Below are 19,507 nucleotides of genomic sequence, written 5' to 3'. Positions count from 1 at the left end.
CGCTCTTCTGCTCTTTTGCCTCCTCTGGTCTTCTTCCTTTCGGTCCTCCTCCGACGCTGTCCCCGGTGATTATGCCGGTCTCTGCAGCTTATTAAATTGCAATTGGGGGCGTGGCCTCCCAGTGAGGTCATAGGGAGGCCCGCCCCCTTATGTCACAGGTCTCCGCTTGAAGAGATCTTGTGTGAAACTGAGCAAATGGGATTGCCTCGAAAGCCGACACCATCAAGCCCAGGGACCGCATGCAGGTCCGAAGCGAGGAATACTCGTTGTCCCTGAGGGACCGGACCTCGTCCTGCAGGATCCGGAGCTTGTCCTCCGGAAGAAAGACCTTTGCTTGGGCGGAGTCCAGAACCATCCCCAGGTAAGGGAGACGAACAGAAGGGGACAAGGCCGACTTCTGAAAATTGATGGTCCACCCGAAATCTTGAAGCGTCTGAACCGTGATTAACATATCGCACGACAGAGTAGCACTGGAACTCGACCTTAATAGCAGATCGTCCAGGTAACCGAGGATGGCAATCCCCTGCACCCTTAACAGGGCTAGAACAGGAGCCAACACTTTGGTATAAACCCTTGGAGCCGAAGCGAGGCCGAAAGGCAACGCCACAAACTGATAATGCTCCTCCGCGATTGCGAAGCGGAGGTACCTCTGATGACCCTCGTAGATAGGGATGTGTAGATGCGCATCCTTGAGGTAGATGGAAGCCAAGAAATCCCCTGGACTCAGGGATGCCACCACCGACCGGAGAGACTCCATCCGAAACTTCTGAACCCGTACAAAGCGGTTTAGAAACTTCAAGTCCAGAATCGGACACACCTTGCCCTCCTTTCTGGGCACTGTGAACAGATTGGAGTAAAAACCCCAAAACCTGTCCCGCTGTGGAACGGGGACGACTACCTCTTGGGCGAGGAGACCCTGAACCGCCCCGGTGGAGATCCCGGAACCGATCGGGAGTTAAATGAAGATTTGAGGAAAAGAATCTGTCTGAGGAGCGAGACCGAAATTCGATCTTGTACCCTGAACGAATGAGTTCTTGAACCCACCTGTCCCAAATCTTGGACAGCCAGGGCTCTGGAAAAAAACGCAGACGTCCCCCCACCCCTGAAACGGGTGAGGACGTCCATTCAGGACGAGGCGGACTGAGTCGCTTTGCCAGCGTGGCCGGCTTTGGACTTACCCGCCCAAGGCTTCTTCTGGCCACTAGAGGCCTTCAAGGATTCCCTTTGTCCTGTGCCCTGAAGGCACGAAAGGACCCCTGGTTAGATTTAAAGGAGGGACCCCGCTTGATGCGGGACGATTTACCCCTAGCCACCTGGGGCAAAAGAGTGCTCTTGCCCCCAGTGAGCCCCCGAAAAGACGACTCCCCGCATAAGGGATGTCAGTCACTGTCTTTTTGGAAGACTGGTTGGCCGACCAGCTTTTTAACCAAGTGATGCGGCGGATCGCAACCGCGACCGCTGACAGCCGTGCGACTAAAGGGGCCTCATCCAAGGCCGCGTCACATAGGTACAGCACGGCCTGGCCCATTTGATCCACCATCTCCAGCGCAGCAGGAGAGGCGGAGTCAGCAATTAGAGTGCGCCTAAGCGTCTTGGCCCATTCTACAACAGCCTGAGAGACCATTACCGAAGCGAACACATGCTTCAGCAAGGAACCCGCAACCAGATAGATGTGGCGGAAAAGTGTCTCAACCCGCCTGTCTGCCGGGTCTTTAAACACCGGGGAATCCTCCACGGGCATTAAAGTGGCTTTATTTAATCTGGACACAGTGTGGTCCACCTTAGGAGCCACAGTCCAGCGAGAGTCCACCGGATGCGCAAAGGGATAACGGTACTGAAATCTCTTGGGCACCACAAAATTATGTTTGATACAGCGCAATTGGTCGTTCACTGTCTCGTGAAACTCCCCGGGACAAGGAAAAACCAGACCCAATTTTTGGGCTTTACGGGTCCCAAGGGAAACCTTCTTACCCGACGGGGGGCTCATCATCCAAATTTAACGTGTCCTTAACAGAGCTGATAAGCGCGTCCACCGCAGCGCGGTCCCGCGCCGACCCAGAGGAAGAATGCTCCTCCTACACATTATTATTTCAGGTACTTGTATAGCGCTGTCAATTTATGCAGCACTTTACATATACATTGCACCTTCACATCAGTCCCTGCCCTCAAGGAGCTTACAATCTAAGGTCCATACATACACAGTAGGGCCAATTTTATACAGGATCCAATTAACCTACCAGCATGTCTTTGGAGTGTGGGAGGAAACCGGAGTACCTGGAGGAAACCCACACAGGCACAGGGAGAACATGCAAACTCCAGGCAGGTAGTGTCGTGGTTGGGATTCGAACCAGTGACCCTCTTGCTGCTGGGTTAAATTACTAACCACTACACCACTGTGCCGCCCATCCGACTGAGAGGACAGGGACCCCTCAGGGGGGGCATTGTCCGTGGCAACCATATCTGGCTCTGAATCAGAAGACAGAGGGTATAGGCCGTTTTTTTAGAAATCCGGTCAGACATCAGCAAATCCACTTTTGACGCTAAAGTCGCAAGTGTAGCAGATAGAGAGGCCATAGAAGTGGATTCAGGGGAACCTGAACCACCCACCAAGTCTGTGGGGAATTTGCTATCCTGGGACTCCATAATAGCAATACACAATTTAAGTAAAAGCTGGCCCTTTAAATCGGCGATTCCCACGGCCCACACCGCAAATGGAGACCTAGTCCCTTGCTACAGGAATCTATAAAAATGAGTGCTAGCAGGAATCCAGGCCAGAGAAAAGAGTAAAATGCCCCCCACAGTGTGTTATGCTTGCCCGCGCTGCTGAGGATCTGAAGGGAAGAAGGAGGAAGTGACCCCACGCCCCCAGAAGTAAAGCCAGCCCTGAGCCACAAGAAAATGGTTGCCAATATAAGGCTATGGGATAAAAGCCCTGGGAAAATGGCCGCTGCCCACAAAGCATATCAAGCCCACACTAAAGATGGCGCCTGATCGGCGCCATAAGGATGACAGAAAATGGCTGCTGCCCACACTCTGAGGCCGAACAGCCTGCCCACATCCAAAATGGCGACCGGGCGGATTAAGGATATTTTCGACCCCAAAACACCAGGCACTGGCACCCACAGAGCACCACAAGCACCCCTGGGACGTTGGAGACCCCCGCACCCCGCCACACCGCGGTCAAACCGTGACAGCGCCCCCGAAGAAACACACAGGAGCCGCACCTACAGCCATGAGGGGGATATCACAGAACCCTTACCTGAACTGTCATCCCCAAACAGAGGGCCCACATACACACCCCCGACAAACATGTTTTAAAAGACAGAGGGGTAGTCATGGTACTCACCGGTCCAGCGAACGTGGGCACCGCTCTGCGACGGGAAACCTCCCACTCTGAGTGGGGGTGCCGTCAGCCGAAGGGGATGCTAGCAACACGTGGGCGTACCGCAGCTGAGACATCCCAGCGAAGATAGCAACTTCCCAGGCTCATCCTTGACACCAGGGACACTGTCGTTTGCGAGGCCTGGGCGTACCAATAACCTGCTAATGCTCGATGGCAGGCTGGGAGTCCGAAAGGTTCTAGGATAACCAGTGCGAGGCCCAGCTCTGCAAACGCTATAGTCTTCTAAAGTCCGACTAACTAAGCGAAGGAGAAAATAAAAAGCTATCTTTTAAAAGAAAAAACACTTTTTTTAGAGAGAAACCTAAAAAGAAGAAAAAAGCTGAGACCGAAGTCACAGCCAGGGAAACCCAGCCTACTCCTGAGCTAGGCAGCAGAAAAACTGAATTGGGAATGAGGCTAGCTGGGGGTATTGACCAGAAGGACAGCCCCCTGTAGGTGTGTCTATACAAAGGTTTTGTGATTATTGTTAAAATCTTTTGCCTAGCTTACTCCTGTGGAGAAGGCCAATAACCAGACGTGCAGACTGAATGAGTGAGCGGCGACTGTCAGAGGACGTAAGAGAAATATCCCAAGCTTTGAACTTCTCTTGGTCTATCACATAAAATCCCAATAAAATACTTTTATGTTTTTGGTTGTAACATGACAAAATGTGGAAGATTTCAAGGGGTGTGAATACTTTTTCAAGGCACTGTATATTGTTGGCAACCAAAAAATACACATGTATTGTTGGTAGCCAAGGAGTTGGGAAGCCCATCAAATAAAGATCCAAATGGAAATAGAAATGTGGAACGCCTTCTTGTGAATTGGGAATGTTGCGGAGGATAAAGAAATCAACTGCAGCAGTAGCATGGATGAAACAGGGACAACATATGAAATCTGTGGTCAAGAGGAGGCATTGCAAAAGCAAATAGGTTTGAAATCGCAGTGAATAGAAAAATATGTCTCCCTCACACAGATTTGTTCACAGTGTATGCATTTCGACTGCTGTTATGTGAATGTATGAGCTCACAGGCATAAAAAGTCATAAAGTGGTGGAAAACAAAGTGTAGATTAGATACTCTAAAGGACAAGGCTGCATCCACTTCTGTGATTAGTGTTCAAATCTCCTTCACATAGATCGATGTTCAACAATAAACTTGTTCACAATATATGCAACTCCACGGCTGGTGCCCAAGGATGCAAGTTCTCAAGCATAGAGATCATAAAGTAGTTTAAAAGCACACAGTGTAGACTTAATGTTCCAAAGGAACAGCTCCAACCACTCTTGTGATTGATATTTAAGTCTCCTTTATTCCAATAGATAACCCATTCATGTAATCCCTCATTCCATGATATGGATGCAGGACATAGTACATAGTCTATAAAGAGATACAGTAAGCAATACTCATCATTTGGAGAGAAAGAAACTAGTCCATAGATCCATGCATGCAATCCCACATTTCCTATATGATTATGTCCATGAGAGACTCACATGTAGTCTCTGAAAGGGTGAAATGGATATATCCATTCATCACAGTCCTTGTTTTGGAGACCAAGCCCACTGTTCATCTTAAAGTTTAATAAGAATCCATCACTCTCATAATATGAGAATACAACATAGCATATAGTCTCTTAGGAAAAAATGTGGTAAATACTCATCATCTGGTGAAGAGAGAATGATTTTCTCAATCCCATTCATTTGAGAAAAAAGGTTCCACAGAGAGTTCCATAAACTTTCAAGGGCTAAACTTTGTTTCAGGAGTTGTGAACAAACAAAGCTTTTGGAAGTTTATGGATCTATGGACTAGTTTATTCCTCTCCAAATGATGAGCATTGTTTACTATATCTCTTTATAGATTATGTACTATGTCCTGCATGCATATCATGGAATGAGGGATTACATGAATGGATTATCTATTGGAGTAAAGGAGACTCAAATATCAATCCCAGGAGTGGTAGCAGCGGTTTCCTTTGGAACATTAAGTCTACACTGTGTGCTTTTAAAATACTTTATGGATTTCTATGCTTGTGAATTTACATCCTTAGGCACTAGCAGTGGAGTTTTTCTTTTTAAAATGTTTAGTATGCGGTTGTCTTTTTATGTATTTTTAACCCTATGCAATTAAAGGTTTATCAACTCAAATATGTGGCCCTGAATCAGTTGCATCAAAGTATATATATATATATATATATATATATATATATACACAGTAATCCCCCGCTCCATCGCGGTTCAGTTTTTGCGGTCCCGGTAATTCGCGTTTTTTTTTGTAATATTTTACTATATAAATCATTAAAAATGAAATATTTTTGTGTTTTCCATAGCTCTTGCTATGTCTCTTAGTATCTTTTATGTGTTTAAATGAGTTTCTATTGTTTTAAAAGTGTGTTTAAAGACCTTAAAATGCTTTTACACGTACAGTGACAGTAAAATAAACATGCCTACAATGCATTTTAATAGGGTTTTTCTATTTTGCGGAATTTAACTTTTCACGGCTGGGTCCGGAACGTAACCCCCGCAATGGAGGGGGGTTTACTATATATATATATATATATATATATATATATATATATATATATACACACACACACACACACACACACACACACACACACACACACACACACATACTGGTTACTGAGACATCCATTTGGGTTTTAGATGTTTGCTTTTGGATATGCACACATGTAAGGTTTGAGCTTCAATCCTTGTAATGACAGCCGAGCGGCTCCTTAGCCGCATCGGTTGTCATTACACGAAAGCCGACCGTCGGCTCTAAACAACAGTATCGGGGTGATGCCTCTAGCTGCAGGCATCACTCAGGTACAGCCCCCTTAAGCTGAAGCTGCAAATTTGCGTTCCGTCAGCACTAAGGGGTTAAACTGACAATGTGTTATATATAGCTAGATCTACTCAAGGTTTACTTAATGAAAGCTTCAAAAGAACAGAACAATTCACGAATGGGCAAGTGCAATCCTGTAGAGACAAGCAGTATAAAATAAATCACCAGTTATAAGCTCCTAATAAAATTTCACAAATATGCAATTAGATGGTTCTTCCCCAGGAACAATGCCATCAATAACAGTGTATATTGTTTGCTGGATTAAATACACATGACCTCACGGATATGGAACACAATAAAAGTATACAAACAATAAATCATTGTGCTTTACGAAAAACATGTGACATCCACATATTTCTGATTAGAGGGAAGAAAAGAAAGTCTAGACAAGGAAAGCCCCTTTAGGCCTGGTTCACATATATATATACACATGTGTGTTTGCTTGCGCACTTCACAGGTAGAGCAGCCATTCATTTCAATGGGCTGCCTTACCCAAGAGAAATGCAGAGAAAAGTCCTGTGCCCTTATTTTAATTTGCACCACACCAAACTCAACTGCATTGTGCTTCAGCACTGTGCGGTTTGGCACACGTGAAAACATGCTGCGGGTGTTGATGCTTGGTAGTCCCACTGAGAATAAAACCCCTGAACGTCTGCTAAAATGCAGTGCGTTTCCCCACGGGTCCTGCAGAGATGGGAACCTAGCCTAAGCCTAGTACACACAGGCCGAATGTTGGGCGGCATCAGCTGGTTCGATAGAAAATGGCCGACATTCGGCCCGTGTGTAGTGCAGTCGGTCTGACAGAAGCCGGTTCTCGAAGGGCCATGACCGAAAAAGGTCTGCCGATCGGCTTCGGACAGTGTTCTTAGTCAATGTCAGAACACAATAGCATAGCAGGGGAGATCGCTGTAGTAAAATCGGATAGTTGGTACAGTGGCTCCTCCTGAGCGGTCAGTTTTTTTCGTTCAGCCATGCTGGGTTTAACGAAAAATTACTAGTGTGTACTAGGCTTGAAAGAGCAGCCTACAAATCTGACACGAACAAAGATTTGCAGTGATATTACTGATGTCCGGAGGGACTGCACGATTGTAAATAGCATGGCTTCAACTATCGGAGGCATCCTTTTGGTATGCAGTAATTGGGGAGGCTATGATTGTTGGTCATTTTGTAAAAGATAATGTAACTAAATTAGAAGAGTCAACACTATGCATTTAATTAAGAATACATTTTTTTTTTTACCTGGCTGTTTCATACTGTTTCACAGTAATCAGTGTGTCCTCAATTGTCTTGTTCACTAGTGTGTTTACACTTGAAATAAAAAAATTGATGGCTCCAAGTAGTGTTTCTCCGTTCTTGGCAAGCAGCTTCTGAGTATCTGCATTGTAACCAAATTCCTCCTAAAGTGTAACAAACACAAAACTCAGTTAATGGCAAAACAGCACTGCTCCACTCAACCTTGAAAATAAAAGTAACCCCACTATGAAAAACATTGCATTCATAAAAGTAAAACATTTACAGTGTAACATTTAGCATGAATTCCATTTTTTTTTTTGTTTTTACTACAGGCTTTTTCATTTTCTAAACATTTAAATGCAATTGCAACAGTGACAGGGTCTGAACAAGCTCAAACAACTTTGAGCAATTGAAGCAATTGTATGTTTTTCTTAGAGCAAGTCACAAATTGATAGCCAGATAGATACTGTAGCGCTAACATACTGTATTTTCAAAGTCCTACCTCTGCTTTTTGTTATAGCAGTTGTGCAGTGTCTAAATAGGACTGTGCCAATAAAAGACTGCAGAGTTAGGCCCAGTGCTTACAATACTCAGACTCCATAACAGACTTGATCAGAAACTCCTCTTCCTTTTATGATACAGGTTTATGTAAGGACACTAACTAGGATTGCAGAGGAGCTTGAGTGTCCTCAGAACTCCTCTCTAGCCAAACTCCAAACACACACTCAGGGCCGCATATATATATAAAAAAAAAAAAAAAATAGGCAGGAATGCTGGTGACACCCATCATTCACCTAATATGGCTACATGCCATATTTGGTCAAGGACCTTGTCCAAATATGGGCATGTGCCAAATCAGGCCAATGATGTCCCAGCATACCCCCCTCTTTGTTACGTGTGGCTGCAGGCAGAGGAATTCCATGGTCGCTGCTGATATAGGGGTACAGCTATGGTGTAGCAGCCTGCTGTCAATGTAACAATTACCCGCAGGTCTGGGTAAAACGAAGTCCGTCCCAAACTAAAATTCATCTCTATTCATCATTCTTTTCTGCCTCTTTAGACACTGTAGAGGGACAATAACCTTTAGGGCTCCTTCATGCAGGCATCAGCCATTCAGTCAAGTTTCTTCTTACATCAGTTTCAGTTCACATTAGATGTTTTTACATGCGCCCACCAGCGTCCTTAACCATGACTCATCCCTGCTATCAGTGGGGTATAAACAAAAGAGCAGATCTTTTTTTAAAAAAACGGCATGCAGTTTGCCCCCCTAATCCATATCAGGCTCTTCAAGTCTGGTATGGATTTTGGGGGGGGGGGGGGGGGCCTCACACACACAAAAAAAGGCCACCCAAAATAACAGACCCTTATCCAAGGAAAGGGGAAAAGGAACAGGGGCCTGCCCCCCAAACCATACCAGGCCACACCCCCCCTTGTTTATTTTAGCAGTGGGGGAAGCGGAGCTGCCATTCAGCGCAGGCAAATGGTAGGAGCGTTGGTGGGCTTTTCTTTCTGTGCGGGTTAGTGGCTGTTGTTCATTGTGACTGACGTGGACCTACATCACTGCATCACTGGACAACATATTAACAATGGACATTTTTTTTATATATAAAAGGACTTGAGTTTATTTTATTTGACTTTTCTTGGTGAACGAGTATGGGTACTATGTACTGTAGCATTCACAGGGGGGGGGGTTCGGGGTTTCCAGATTCTGATACGTTACCCCCTGCACCCCCACAACCACCATGCCAAGGTTGTGGGGAAGAGGCCCTCGTTGCTTTGCCAGGGGGGTCGCCCTACAATGCACCCCCTCAATTTTCAGGGCATGATATGGTTCAGGGGGAAGAGCACTCATGTTCCTGGCCTGAGGTCACCCCCAAAATCCATACCAGACCCAAGACCCTGCTTCTAACAGCAGTGATGGTTGTTAGGATGTTGGCGAGTGCAAGCTCCTAAAAAATGCAAAAATGGACGCAAACATAGTTCGTTGTCTGTTTACATCCATTTAGGTACTTTTCCATTTTTCTAACTGGGACAAAAATATATACGTGTTGCGTTTTTAAAATACAAACCTGAACAGATGCGGATGTAAAAAAACGGTCATCTGTTTATATCCGATTGCCCATAGGAATGCAATGCTGTACATTTTCATCCGTCAATGGACAGATAAAAAAATGGACAGATGGAATGCCATGTGAAAGGGGCATAAGGGTTATTTTGACTTTTCTGTGGACAGGGGAAAATCTAAAATCTCATCTACACAAGGATCTTGGTCGGTCTTTTTTTCCTTCTGTTTTCCTTAACAGTCATTCAAATGTATTTTTTCTTACCATTGTCTACTGGTGGTATAATGCTTTAAGAGGTTGCACAAAAGGTGATACATTTTTATGCTGGCCTGCGGCAAAAGATTGTCAGTTCCACTATTTCCTGATGTAAGAATTGAAAACTATTGCACTAACTGGACTGAAGTAGATGCTACTTTGTACTTTTGTCACTATATGTGATTGCTAAAAAAAAATAAAAATCTGTTCACTGATTAGAGTTACCTTCCTCTTGTGTGGGCTTCTGGCTGAAATCTGCCATCTGGCACCAGATGTGGCATTAGCGGACTTGAGAGGTAAAGCATGTCTCAGGGGCCAAATACAGTAAAAAAAAAAACAAAAAAAAACGCCCACCCATTTTACACAGAAAGCAGCGTCAGCAATATTACTAAAAAAGGGCAAAAGAAAACTCATTGGCTTGTATAACAGATCTGTTTTCATAAGTAAAGTACTAGTTCCAATTTATCTGTAATAAATCAGTAATGGATGCAAACATGGACAGTAAAATATTTACATATACAGACTTGCAATTTTTACTACATACTACCCCAATTACTAAAACTATTTGCAAGATATGGACTAAGATGGTCTTCCTAAAGATCAGTCTATATTTGATTTAAAAAAAAAAAAAAAACTGACCAGCACCGAAACATGTCACACCACTGTTGCAAGATTTCGATGGAAAGATTGAGATGAGGTCAAGAACACCATAAGATCCCAAAACACTTAAAGGAAACCTTTGCTTAAACATGTATTCTGCCATTGCCAATATCCTGTTAAATGTGGTTTGCTTGGCAGTCTATTTTTCCTGTTTCTGAGTGGCTGACCCAGAATTTCTGATCTGCAATTTTGATCATGTCCTACTTCCTTGGAAATCACTTATCAGACATCATCTAAATTAAAGAATGTTCCTGAATAGACTGTAAAAATATATTTTTATTGCAGCTGGCAAAACTAAAATCCCAAGAAGCTCCACTGAAATCCACCAGCCCAGTTCAAGCTGTAACAATAGCTACAACAAACAGAATAAAATGGTGGCAGTCTCAACCTGGCATTTTCAGATCTGCTTCAGAAAACAATCACTATCTGAGTAGAGCAAAATAGTCTAAACATGGGAGACGGCCTGAATCAGATCTCTTCCTCCTCCATGTACAAATCTGCCACATCAAATGTTATTTTTATACATGTTTGAAGAATAAAAATGTGCATATTCTCAATTCCAGGTTTTGTAGTTGGACAGCATTTCAAATGCCAGGAATAGACATTTAAACATTGTATAAACAAAAAGGAAAGTTACTATTTATTAAAGGCTTCACATTTGGCCAAAAATAGAAACATGAAGCAGATCATGTACACGCTGAGCTATTTGTTTCATAAAAGCTAGATCACAGACACTGAAGTCATCAATGCAGTGATACAGAGACGAATAACAAGAGGTGGGCTGGCAGGCAATTATACATGATCAAAGTACAGCTCAAATGACATATAAACCATCTTTTGAAGGGTGAGCAAAACAAGTGTGATGGGAAAAGCTGCAGGTGCAAGAGAAACGATGACCCACAACACCAGTGTAAAGCACTGACTAAACCATGGCAACCTGTAAGGCCACTAAAACAGGACAAGTACAACAGGACACAAATGGGTCAGGACAACCAGCTAACAGAAGATAATGGTTACATTAGTAAACTATGTGGGCGTATAGAAAATAATAATATATTAAGCAATATCTCACTTAGCAGCAAAGCACACAGGTAAATGTAGCAAACACATTTACTTGACTAATTGGGCCACATAACTAACATACCAAAACATTACAGTGTCACCAATAACTTTGCTGCACAGAACTGTACTGGTACGTGGCAAAACACATTAAAAAATGCACCGAAACACATCTAAATGTATCAAAAATGCATTACAGCAAAAAAGAAAGGGGGGAAAAAATGCATTGAGAATGCATCATTGCATCCGCACCGATTTGAACCTGCCCTAAATTCTTTTTTTTTTTTCTCATTAATCTACATTCAGAACCCCATAAATTAATTTTTGGCTTACCATGAAACGCATTTCTCTGATGATCATTGACGGACACAGCTCCTGATCTCAACCATTGGGTTATACTGCCCCCTACAGGAGTAGGACACCAGGCGGAAAAAAGTCTGGCTACGCCTATGTGCAGTCCCAGGGGATAAACTACCTCTCTCCACTATAGGTACTCAGTTTTGTTACAAGCAGTGTCAGAAGAATTACAACTCCACAGAGGGGTGGGTGCTGTGTCCGTCAATATCAGAGAAATCGATTTTACAGTAAGTCAAAAATCCAATTTTCCCTTTCGTTCATTGACCGACACAGCTCCTGATCTTGTTAACCATTGAGAAGTCCCAAAGCAGTGTTAGACATGAGGGGTGGGAACAGCAAAAAAGAAAATTCCCAAGGCTAACTATAGCAAACCAGGTAAACAGGAGCAAACCTGTTTCAACCAAAACAACTGGAACTCACCTGAAAAAAGCAATATACCCTCAAAAGAGGACCAGGTTCTCTAAACATCAGCCTGTAAAACCTTGCGGCCAAAGGAAGCATCCACAGATGCCAACACATCTACTTATAGAACTTTGTGAAAGAGTGCAATGATGACCAGGTGGCCGCCTTGCAAACATGCGTCACTGACACCTTATGACGGAAGGCCAAGGAGGCAGTGATGCCCGAGTAGAGCGCGCCTCGACAGGGAAAGGAGGAACCTGACCCTTGATGTAATAGGCCTGAATCATAGTCTGTCTGATCCATCTGGAAATGGTCGCTGAGGAAATGGACAACACTTTCGGAGGCCCATCCTAAAAATAGTTAGTCTGATTTCCTAAAAGACTCCGTAGCTGCCAAGTACACCACATCCATAGCATGCAAGGCAATTTCCTTTGGATGTTTTCGCCTGGGACACAGGGAAGGCAACACAATGTCTTCATTAAAATGAGACTCAGAGACAACCTGAGGAAGGAATAACGGACAGAGGCTAAGAACCACCTTATCACTGTGAACCACCAAGTATGGTGAACGACAGGGTAATTCTGACACCCTGCTCACAGAGGTGAAAGTCCCCAAAAACTCCACCTTCAGGGACAGCGTAAGCACGGGAATCTCCCGACAGCAACAGAGACCGCACTGGAGGTGTCAAGTGCTTAACTCCCTGGATGAGTATGTGGCCAAGGGCCATTAAAAGAAGACCACTAAGGTGGACACCTGACCCTTGATGGTACTCAAAGCCAGTTTCTGCTTAACCCCCCCCATTGAAGGTCAAGATCCGAGCCACCAAAAAAAGATTGAGGATGAACTCCAAGACACTTAAAGCACACAATGTAAGTCCTGCACGTACAATGGTAGATCTTCCTAGAAGTAGATTCCCTAGCTTTTAACAGTGTTGGAATCACCGACTCAGACAAACCTCTATCCATCGGCACCTGGAGTTCAACAGCTAAGCTGTCAAAGCCAGTGGCTGTAAAGCCGGATGGAAGATTGCTACTTGGGACAGCAGATCCTCCCTGAGAGGAGGCATCCAAGGAACCTCGGCAACCAGCCGCACCAAAATCGGCGTGCCAAGTGAGGCCAGTCTGGAGCCACCAAGATGACCGGAATCCCTTCTGCCTTGATGCTGCGTAGAAGTCGTGGCAGAAGCTTGAGAGGAGGGAAGGCGCAAATCAGATGATACTGACCCCATGGGACCACCAGCGCATCCGTGGCACCGGACAAAGGATCACGTGACCGAGTCACAAACCTCTCCACCGTTCTGTCGAGCCGGGACACCAACAGATCCATCTCGGGGATGCCCCACCGAAGACACAACTGATGAAACACCTCCAGATAAAGGGACCGCTCCCCTTGGTCCAACGCCTGCCGACTGAGGTAATCTGCCTGCCAGTTTTCCATCCTGGGAATGTGTACGGCGGAGAGGGCTGGAAGGAACCGTTCTGCCCACCTTAGAATGCTGGCTACTTCCAGAGCTGCCAAGACACTTCACTGGACATTCCTGAAGACGATCCATCCAATGTTCCAGGCACAGTCTGATCACTCAAAGTCTGGACTCTTCCAGTGTCCAAACCCCTGAGCAGAAATGTTGCTGAGGACACCTCCCAATACAAGGGGAGGAAGGATTTGCCAAGCCGAAGCACAAAGCCACCATGTCAGTGACTCTTTCATTCCCCCGGCTCAGCCAGATCTGATTGTCCAGAAACTGCAGATTCTTGTCCCTTTGGCCAGAATCTCCCTGCGGGGACCTTGTATAAAACTATGCAAACGGAACCGCCTCGAAGGTAGACAACATCATTACCATCTGCTGGACAGCAGGAGATGAATTACAGCCTGCTGTTTCTGGAGTTTGTCCAGAGAAAGGAGCACTCTGGCTAAGGCCAAGTCCAGAGTCAGACCCAGATAGTCCAGCTTTGTGGACGGAACCAGAGCAGACTTCTAAAAATTCAGAAACCAGCCAATTACCCTCAAGCTCATATGGTGATTTTGAGGTTTTCCACCAGAGCAGTAGGAGACACCGCTCGCAGAAGGAGTTCGTCCAAGTAGCCCAGGACCGGGATCCCCCATTGACGTAACAATGCTAGCACCGGGGCTAACACTTTTGTAAAGACCCAAGGAGCAGAAGCGAGACCAAAGGGTAACGCCACAAACTGACAACGCTCCCCTCCCATGGCAAAGTGGAGGAAGCGCTGGAGACTGACACATATTGGAATGTGAAGGTAAGCGTCTTCTGTTCTACATGCTGTTGATACTTAATAAAAAATAAAAAGCAACTTCTTCGCCCTGCACACACCTACAAAAGCAAACACATGCACAGGATGTGAACATGTATGTAAACAGCAATTGAGCCACAGGTTATATACTGCATTAAATGTCGGAGAGAAAGCAATAAGTCTAGGTCCACCCATTTATGGTTTACTCTAAACTGCTGAGCTGTAAAAGGTATTTAAATCATCACCTATTGATAATTTTGGGTACCATAATTTAACGCCATTTTCAGACGCACGCAGCTTTGAGGCTTGACACATTTGGTATCTATTTACTTTAAACAAACTCATCTTTTATTTTGTACAGCATCACTGGGGATGAAATTGTGTTTGTGTGCAATATAATTCAAGTATATTTTTTTTTGAAAATTTAGATTTGATAAACCATTGTGAAAATATTGTGCAACATAAAAAATTGCAATCACTATATTTTAATTCTACAGGGACTCAGGAAATCTAGAATATTCTGGGGCTCTAAGGGCTACGTTCACCTCTCAAGTATGTTGCATGTTCCACCCGTACATGGAGTGGAACCAGTAATATTTTCCAGCTCCCACCCCCTCTCCCGACGATCCCCTGCTCCGTGTGACAGCGGGCGGGGAATCTTTTCTCAACACCTGCGGTCACAATTTGAAAACAGCATGGCATTGATTTGCAGAATTCTGTGAATGAATTAACTACAACTGCGGTTGACCACCACGCCCAATGGCTTGTAGTGCTCAATGAACTGTGAGGGTACTGGCGAGTGCTCTCATAGTCCGTTGATTCTTCCTGCAATTCCATAACTGCCTGCATTGGAGATACAGGCATGCAGTGTACTGGGACTGTGGAGGATCTTGCCACTGCACCCTCAATTTGCTGATCGTGGGTGCAATGCTTTACAGGCTCCAGTGTAAAACATAAACAAATAAATAAATACACATTTTTTACCAGCAAAAAGATGTGCATTTATTTTTATTTATTTTTTATAAAAGGGAACTCCTTTTTATTAACTTTAAAGTCAAAAACACAGGCTGGCTCGCACAGTGCTGGATTTCATGTTGTGCTGTAGTTTGCCCATTTGTGCCTCAGGCGGTAACTCCTACTTTGTATGATTAGTTTTATACCAGTTACTGCACAGCTCAGCTCCTGTCCCGGAAGCTTTCTGTGCTGTACTCTTGCATAAGTACTTTCCCCTACCTGCAATGGGACGTGAGCACAGAACGGTATTAAAATGGACACATGATCAGAAGTATGCCAAGTCCATGCATGAAAAGTAATGTGCAAGGTATTTACTACCTTTCACAGATCACATCTCCCCCTCATTGTATCAGGGTGCCTTTTTCTGTAGAAGGATTGACAAACTCTAGTATAGAGATAACATAATCATGAAAATCCTGGTCACAAGCTACACATAAATAAATGTGTAGTGCTACCTCTTTAAGAATAGTGAATGCTATACAGACAAATTCAGTGCGAAATCCAAACATAATCAGCAAGGCATGTGTTTGAAGGAGTCCTTAAAGAAAAACAATAGGCAAAATGTTTTTTCCATTTTAGATAAAGTAAGGGAGGGTTCTAACCATCTGTATCCCATTGTGGAGATTTCCCTTCACTTCTTATTTCATAGCCAAACAGGAAGTGAGAGGCAATCCCTGCAAATTAATTGAATCCCTGGGAGATCCCCCAGGTCACCAGAACTAGTGTCCCCATTGGAAGATTTTCCCTTTATTACTTTTCTGGGGACAACCCATAATTTGGGGTTTTCTTTGACTTTCACTTTCAATGATAATGGTAAACAAGACAAATAGAGAGGGTGAATCTCTCTAATGTGGGCACAGACAGCAATAAAAAACTGAAATGTGTTCGAATCCCTCTACACTACAAAAAAAAAAAAAAAAAAAAAAAAAAAAATTTTCCTTTAGTTATACTTTAAGTTTTTAGGTCTTCAATACACGATTATTGCAATTGTTGTCAATCAGTGGTAAGGAGGCTATGACTGTAACAGTAAGGAAAAAACAACCATGTTAAAGAAAGTATAGAGCCTTGAAAAAGTATTCATATCCCTTGAAGTTTTTCACATTTTGTCATGTTACAACCAAAAATGAAAATGTATTTTATTGGGATTTTATGTGATAGGCCAACACAAAGTGGCACATAACTGTGAAGTGGAAGGAAAATGTTAAATGGTTTTCAATTCAACAAATAAATATGTGAAAAGTGTGGCGTGCATTTTTATTCAGTCCCCCGAGTCAATATATTGTAGAACCACCTTTCGCTGCAATTACAGCTGCAAGTCATTTTGGGTATGTCTCTGCAAGCTTTGCACATCTAGAGAGTGACATTTTTGCTCCTTCTTTGCAAAATAGCTCAAGCTCTGTCAGATTGGATGAAGAGTGTCTGAACAGCAATTTCAAGTCTTGCCACAGATTCTCAATTGGATTTAGGTCTGGACTTTGACTGGGCTATTCTAACACATGAATATGCTTTGATCTAAACTATTCCATTGTAGCTCTTGCAATAGGGTTTAGGGTTGTTGTCCTGCTGTAAGGTGAACCTCCGCCTCAGTCTCAAGTCTTTTGCAGAATCTAAAATGTTTTCTTCTAAGATTTACCTGTATTTGGCTCCATCCATCTTCCCATCAACTCTGACCAGTTTCCCTGTCCCTGCTGAACAAAAAACATCCCCACAACATGCTGCTGCCACCAATATCTTTCACGGAGGGGATGGGGTGTTCAGGGTGATGTGCAGTGTTAGTTTTCCCGCCATACATAGCGTTTTGCTTTTAGGCCAAAAAGCCAGAGCACCTTCTTCCACATGTTTGCTGTGTCCCCCACATGGTTTCTCGCAAACTGCCAACAGGACTTTTTATGGCTTTTTTCAACAATAGCTTTATTTTTGCCACTCTTCCATAAAGGCCAGATTTGTGGAGTGCATGACTAATAGTGGTCCTGTGGACAGATTCTCCCACATGAGCTGTTGATCTCTGCAGGTTGCAATGTTACAATGGGCCTCTTGGCTGTTTCTTTGATTAATGCTTTCCTTGCCCTGCCTGTCCGTTTAGGTGGATGGCCATGTCTTGGTAGGTTTGCAGTTGTGCCATACTCTTTTCATTTTCGGATGATGGATTGAACAGTGCTCTGTGAAAATGTTCAAAGCTCGGGATATTTTTTTTTTTTTATAACCTAACCCTGCTTTTAACTTCTCCATAACTTTATCCCCAACCTGTTATGATGCTGTTCACTAAGGTTCCTTAAAGAGGAAGTATACTCTGCTTTTAAAACCTGCACGGTTTAGGAGATATTCACCCTGCATGCAGCCGCTGACACCAGCGGCGCTTGCGCTCTGAAGGTCCAGGGTATCTTGCCGGACCTTCAGAGCTCCTTGCCTAAGAGTGAACTTCCACGTGCATACGCGGGAGTGACATCGTGGCTCCAGCCATTCACTGCGCCGGAGCCGTCGAACCCGGAAGAGATGCAGAGGGAACATGTCAGCTCCTTCAGCGGTGTCCAGGGGACCATGTGGGGGCTTCTTTCTAAGTTAAGTATTTCATAATGCGCTAGTATGCGATGCATAAAAGCACATTATGCCATTGTCCTGCAGGTTTTTTTTTTGTTTTTTTTTACACAGGGGATACAACCACTTTAACAAACCTCTTCACAGAACAGCTGTATTTATATTGAGATTAAAAAACAAACAGGTGGACTCTATTTACTAATTAGGTGACTTCTGAGGGCAATCGGACACACTAGATATTAGGTAGGGGTATCAGAGCAAAGGGGGCAGAATACAAATGCATGCCACACTTTTCATATATTTATAAAAAATTTGGAAAACCATTTAGGATTTTTCTTCCACTTCACAATTATGTGCCACTTTGCATTTGTCTATCACATAAAATCCCAATAAAAACCATTTACGTTTTTGATTGCAACATCACAAAATTTGAAAAAATTTCAAGGGTTATTAATACTTTTTCAAGGCACTCTATTGTATATCCTACCTGGAAGCTTAGTGGTGGTTTCACAGTTAGAAGGGCTTGTTCACACAATAAATAAAAAAAAAAATTTATGAAAAATGATGAAATATGCATCACACGGTCTCTCCCCCACCCCGGGCTCACTGCTGCTGAAAACTGACAACTGCCCGCATGCTAAAAGAGAGCTTTTAACGTGCGGGCAGTGTGAATGAAGACTAGCTCTATACGTTAATACATTTTGTAAAAAAAAAAAAAAAGACACCGTTTATTAAGCAAAGTGTTAACTCATAAAACAACTTTCAAACTTGTTCAGCAGGCAATCATTCATCTTTTATAATTGCTTTCAAGGAAAGGAACTAAAATCTAGAAAAACAAGATTGGAGCACTAAGGGATAGGCAGTTTCTTTCAAAAGTACAGTACAAACAGATCTCAAACAGTAACAAACTGTACTAACAAATTATGCAACTAAATTACATAATGAAGATGCAAAAATACAGTGATAGCTACAAGCATTGGACAGATGTATGCAAGTTGCCTAAAGCTGTATTTATTAGTGTAAATTACAAGAGGATGGGAAGAGTTTTTTACTGAAAGTACAGTACAAACAGATCTCAAACAGTAACAAATTACACAACAAAATTACATAATTAGGACCTAATAATACAGTTAAACGAACAAGTATTGGATGTAAGCTAGTTGCCTAAAGCTGCATTTATCAACAAATTACAATTTAGCTGACTCCATTTTATATGTTTAAAAGGAAAAATAATACATTAACAGCTGAAAACTGGTCATTCTGAAAAGGATGATGGATAGATCCTGCAAAAACTGCTGTGCTAGTATTAGTATTCCAGTATTCTAGTATTTTCTAGGACCTTAAACCATCACAATCATTAAAAAAATCCTTGCGCCTATCATTCCGGAATTGCCATATGCAATTATGCCAAGGGTTTACATTACTTACTGCTTTATTCATTCCATCACAGACACA

General features: G+C 43.4%; 1 protein-coding gene across 3 annotated transcripts in view; it reads right to left on the bottom strand.

Moving 5' to 3' along the window:
- The window catches only part of ARFIP1 (ARF interacting protein 1), a 260,045-nt gene that overhangs the window by 50,560 nt on the left and 189,978 nt on the right, over window positions 1–19,507 (bottom strand). For all 3 annotated transcript variants that reach the window (XM_082244069.1, XM_082244071.1, XM_082244070.1), the window contains one exon: window positions 7,465–7,622. In XM_082244069.1, coding sequence (XP_082100195.1) covers window positions 7,465–7,622 — 158 coding nt within the window. The remainder of the gene's footprint in view (window positions 1–7,464; window positions 7,623–19,507) is intronic.

The sequence above is a fragment of the Pelophylax lessonae genome, assembly GCF_965119305.1.
Source record: "Pelophylax lessonae genome assembly, chromosome: 1".
Classification (NCBI taxonomy): domain Eukaryota; kingdom Metazoa; phylum Chordata; class Amphibia; order Anura; family Ranidae; genus Pelophylax; species Pelophylax lessonae.
Note: the sequence above shows the minus strand (reverse complement) of the source record. Positions and strands in the feature narration are given on the sequence as shown.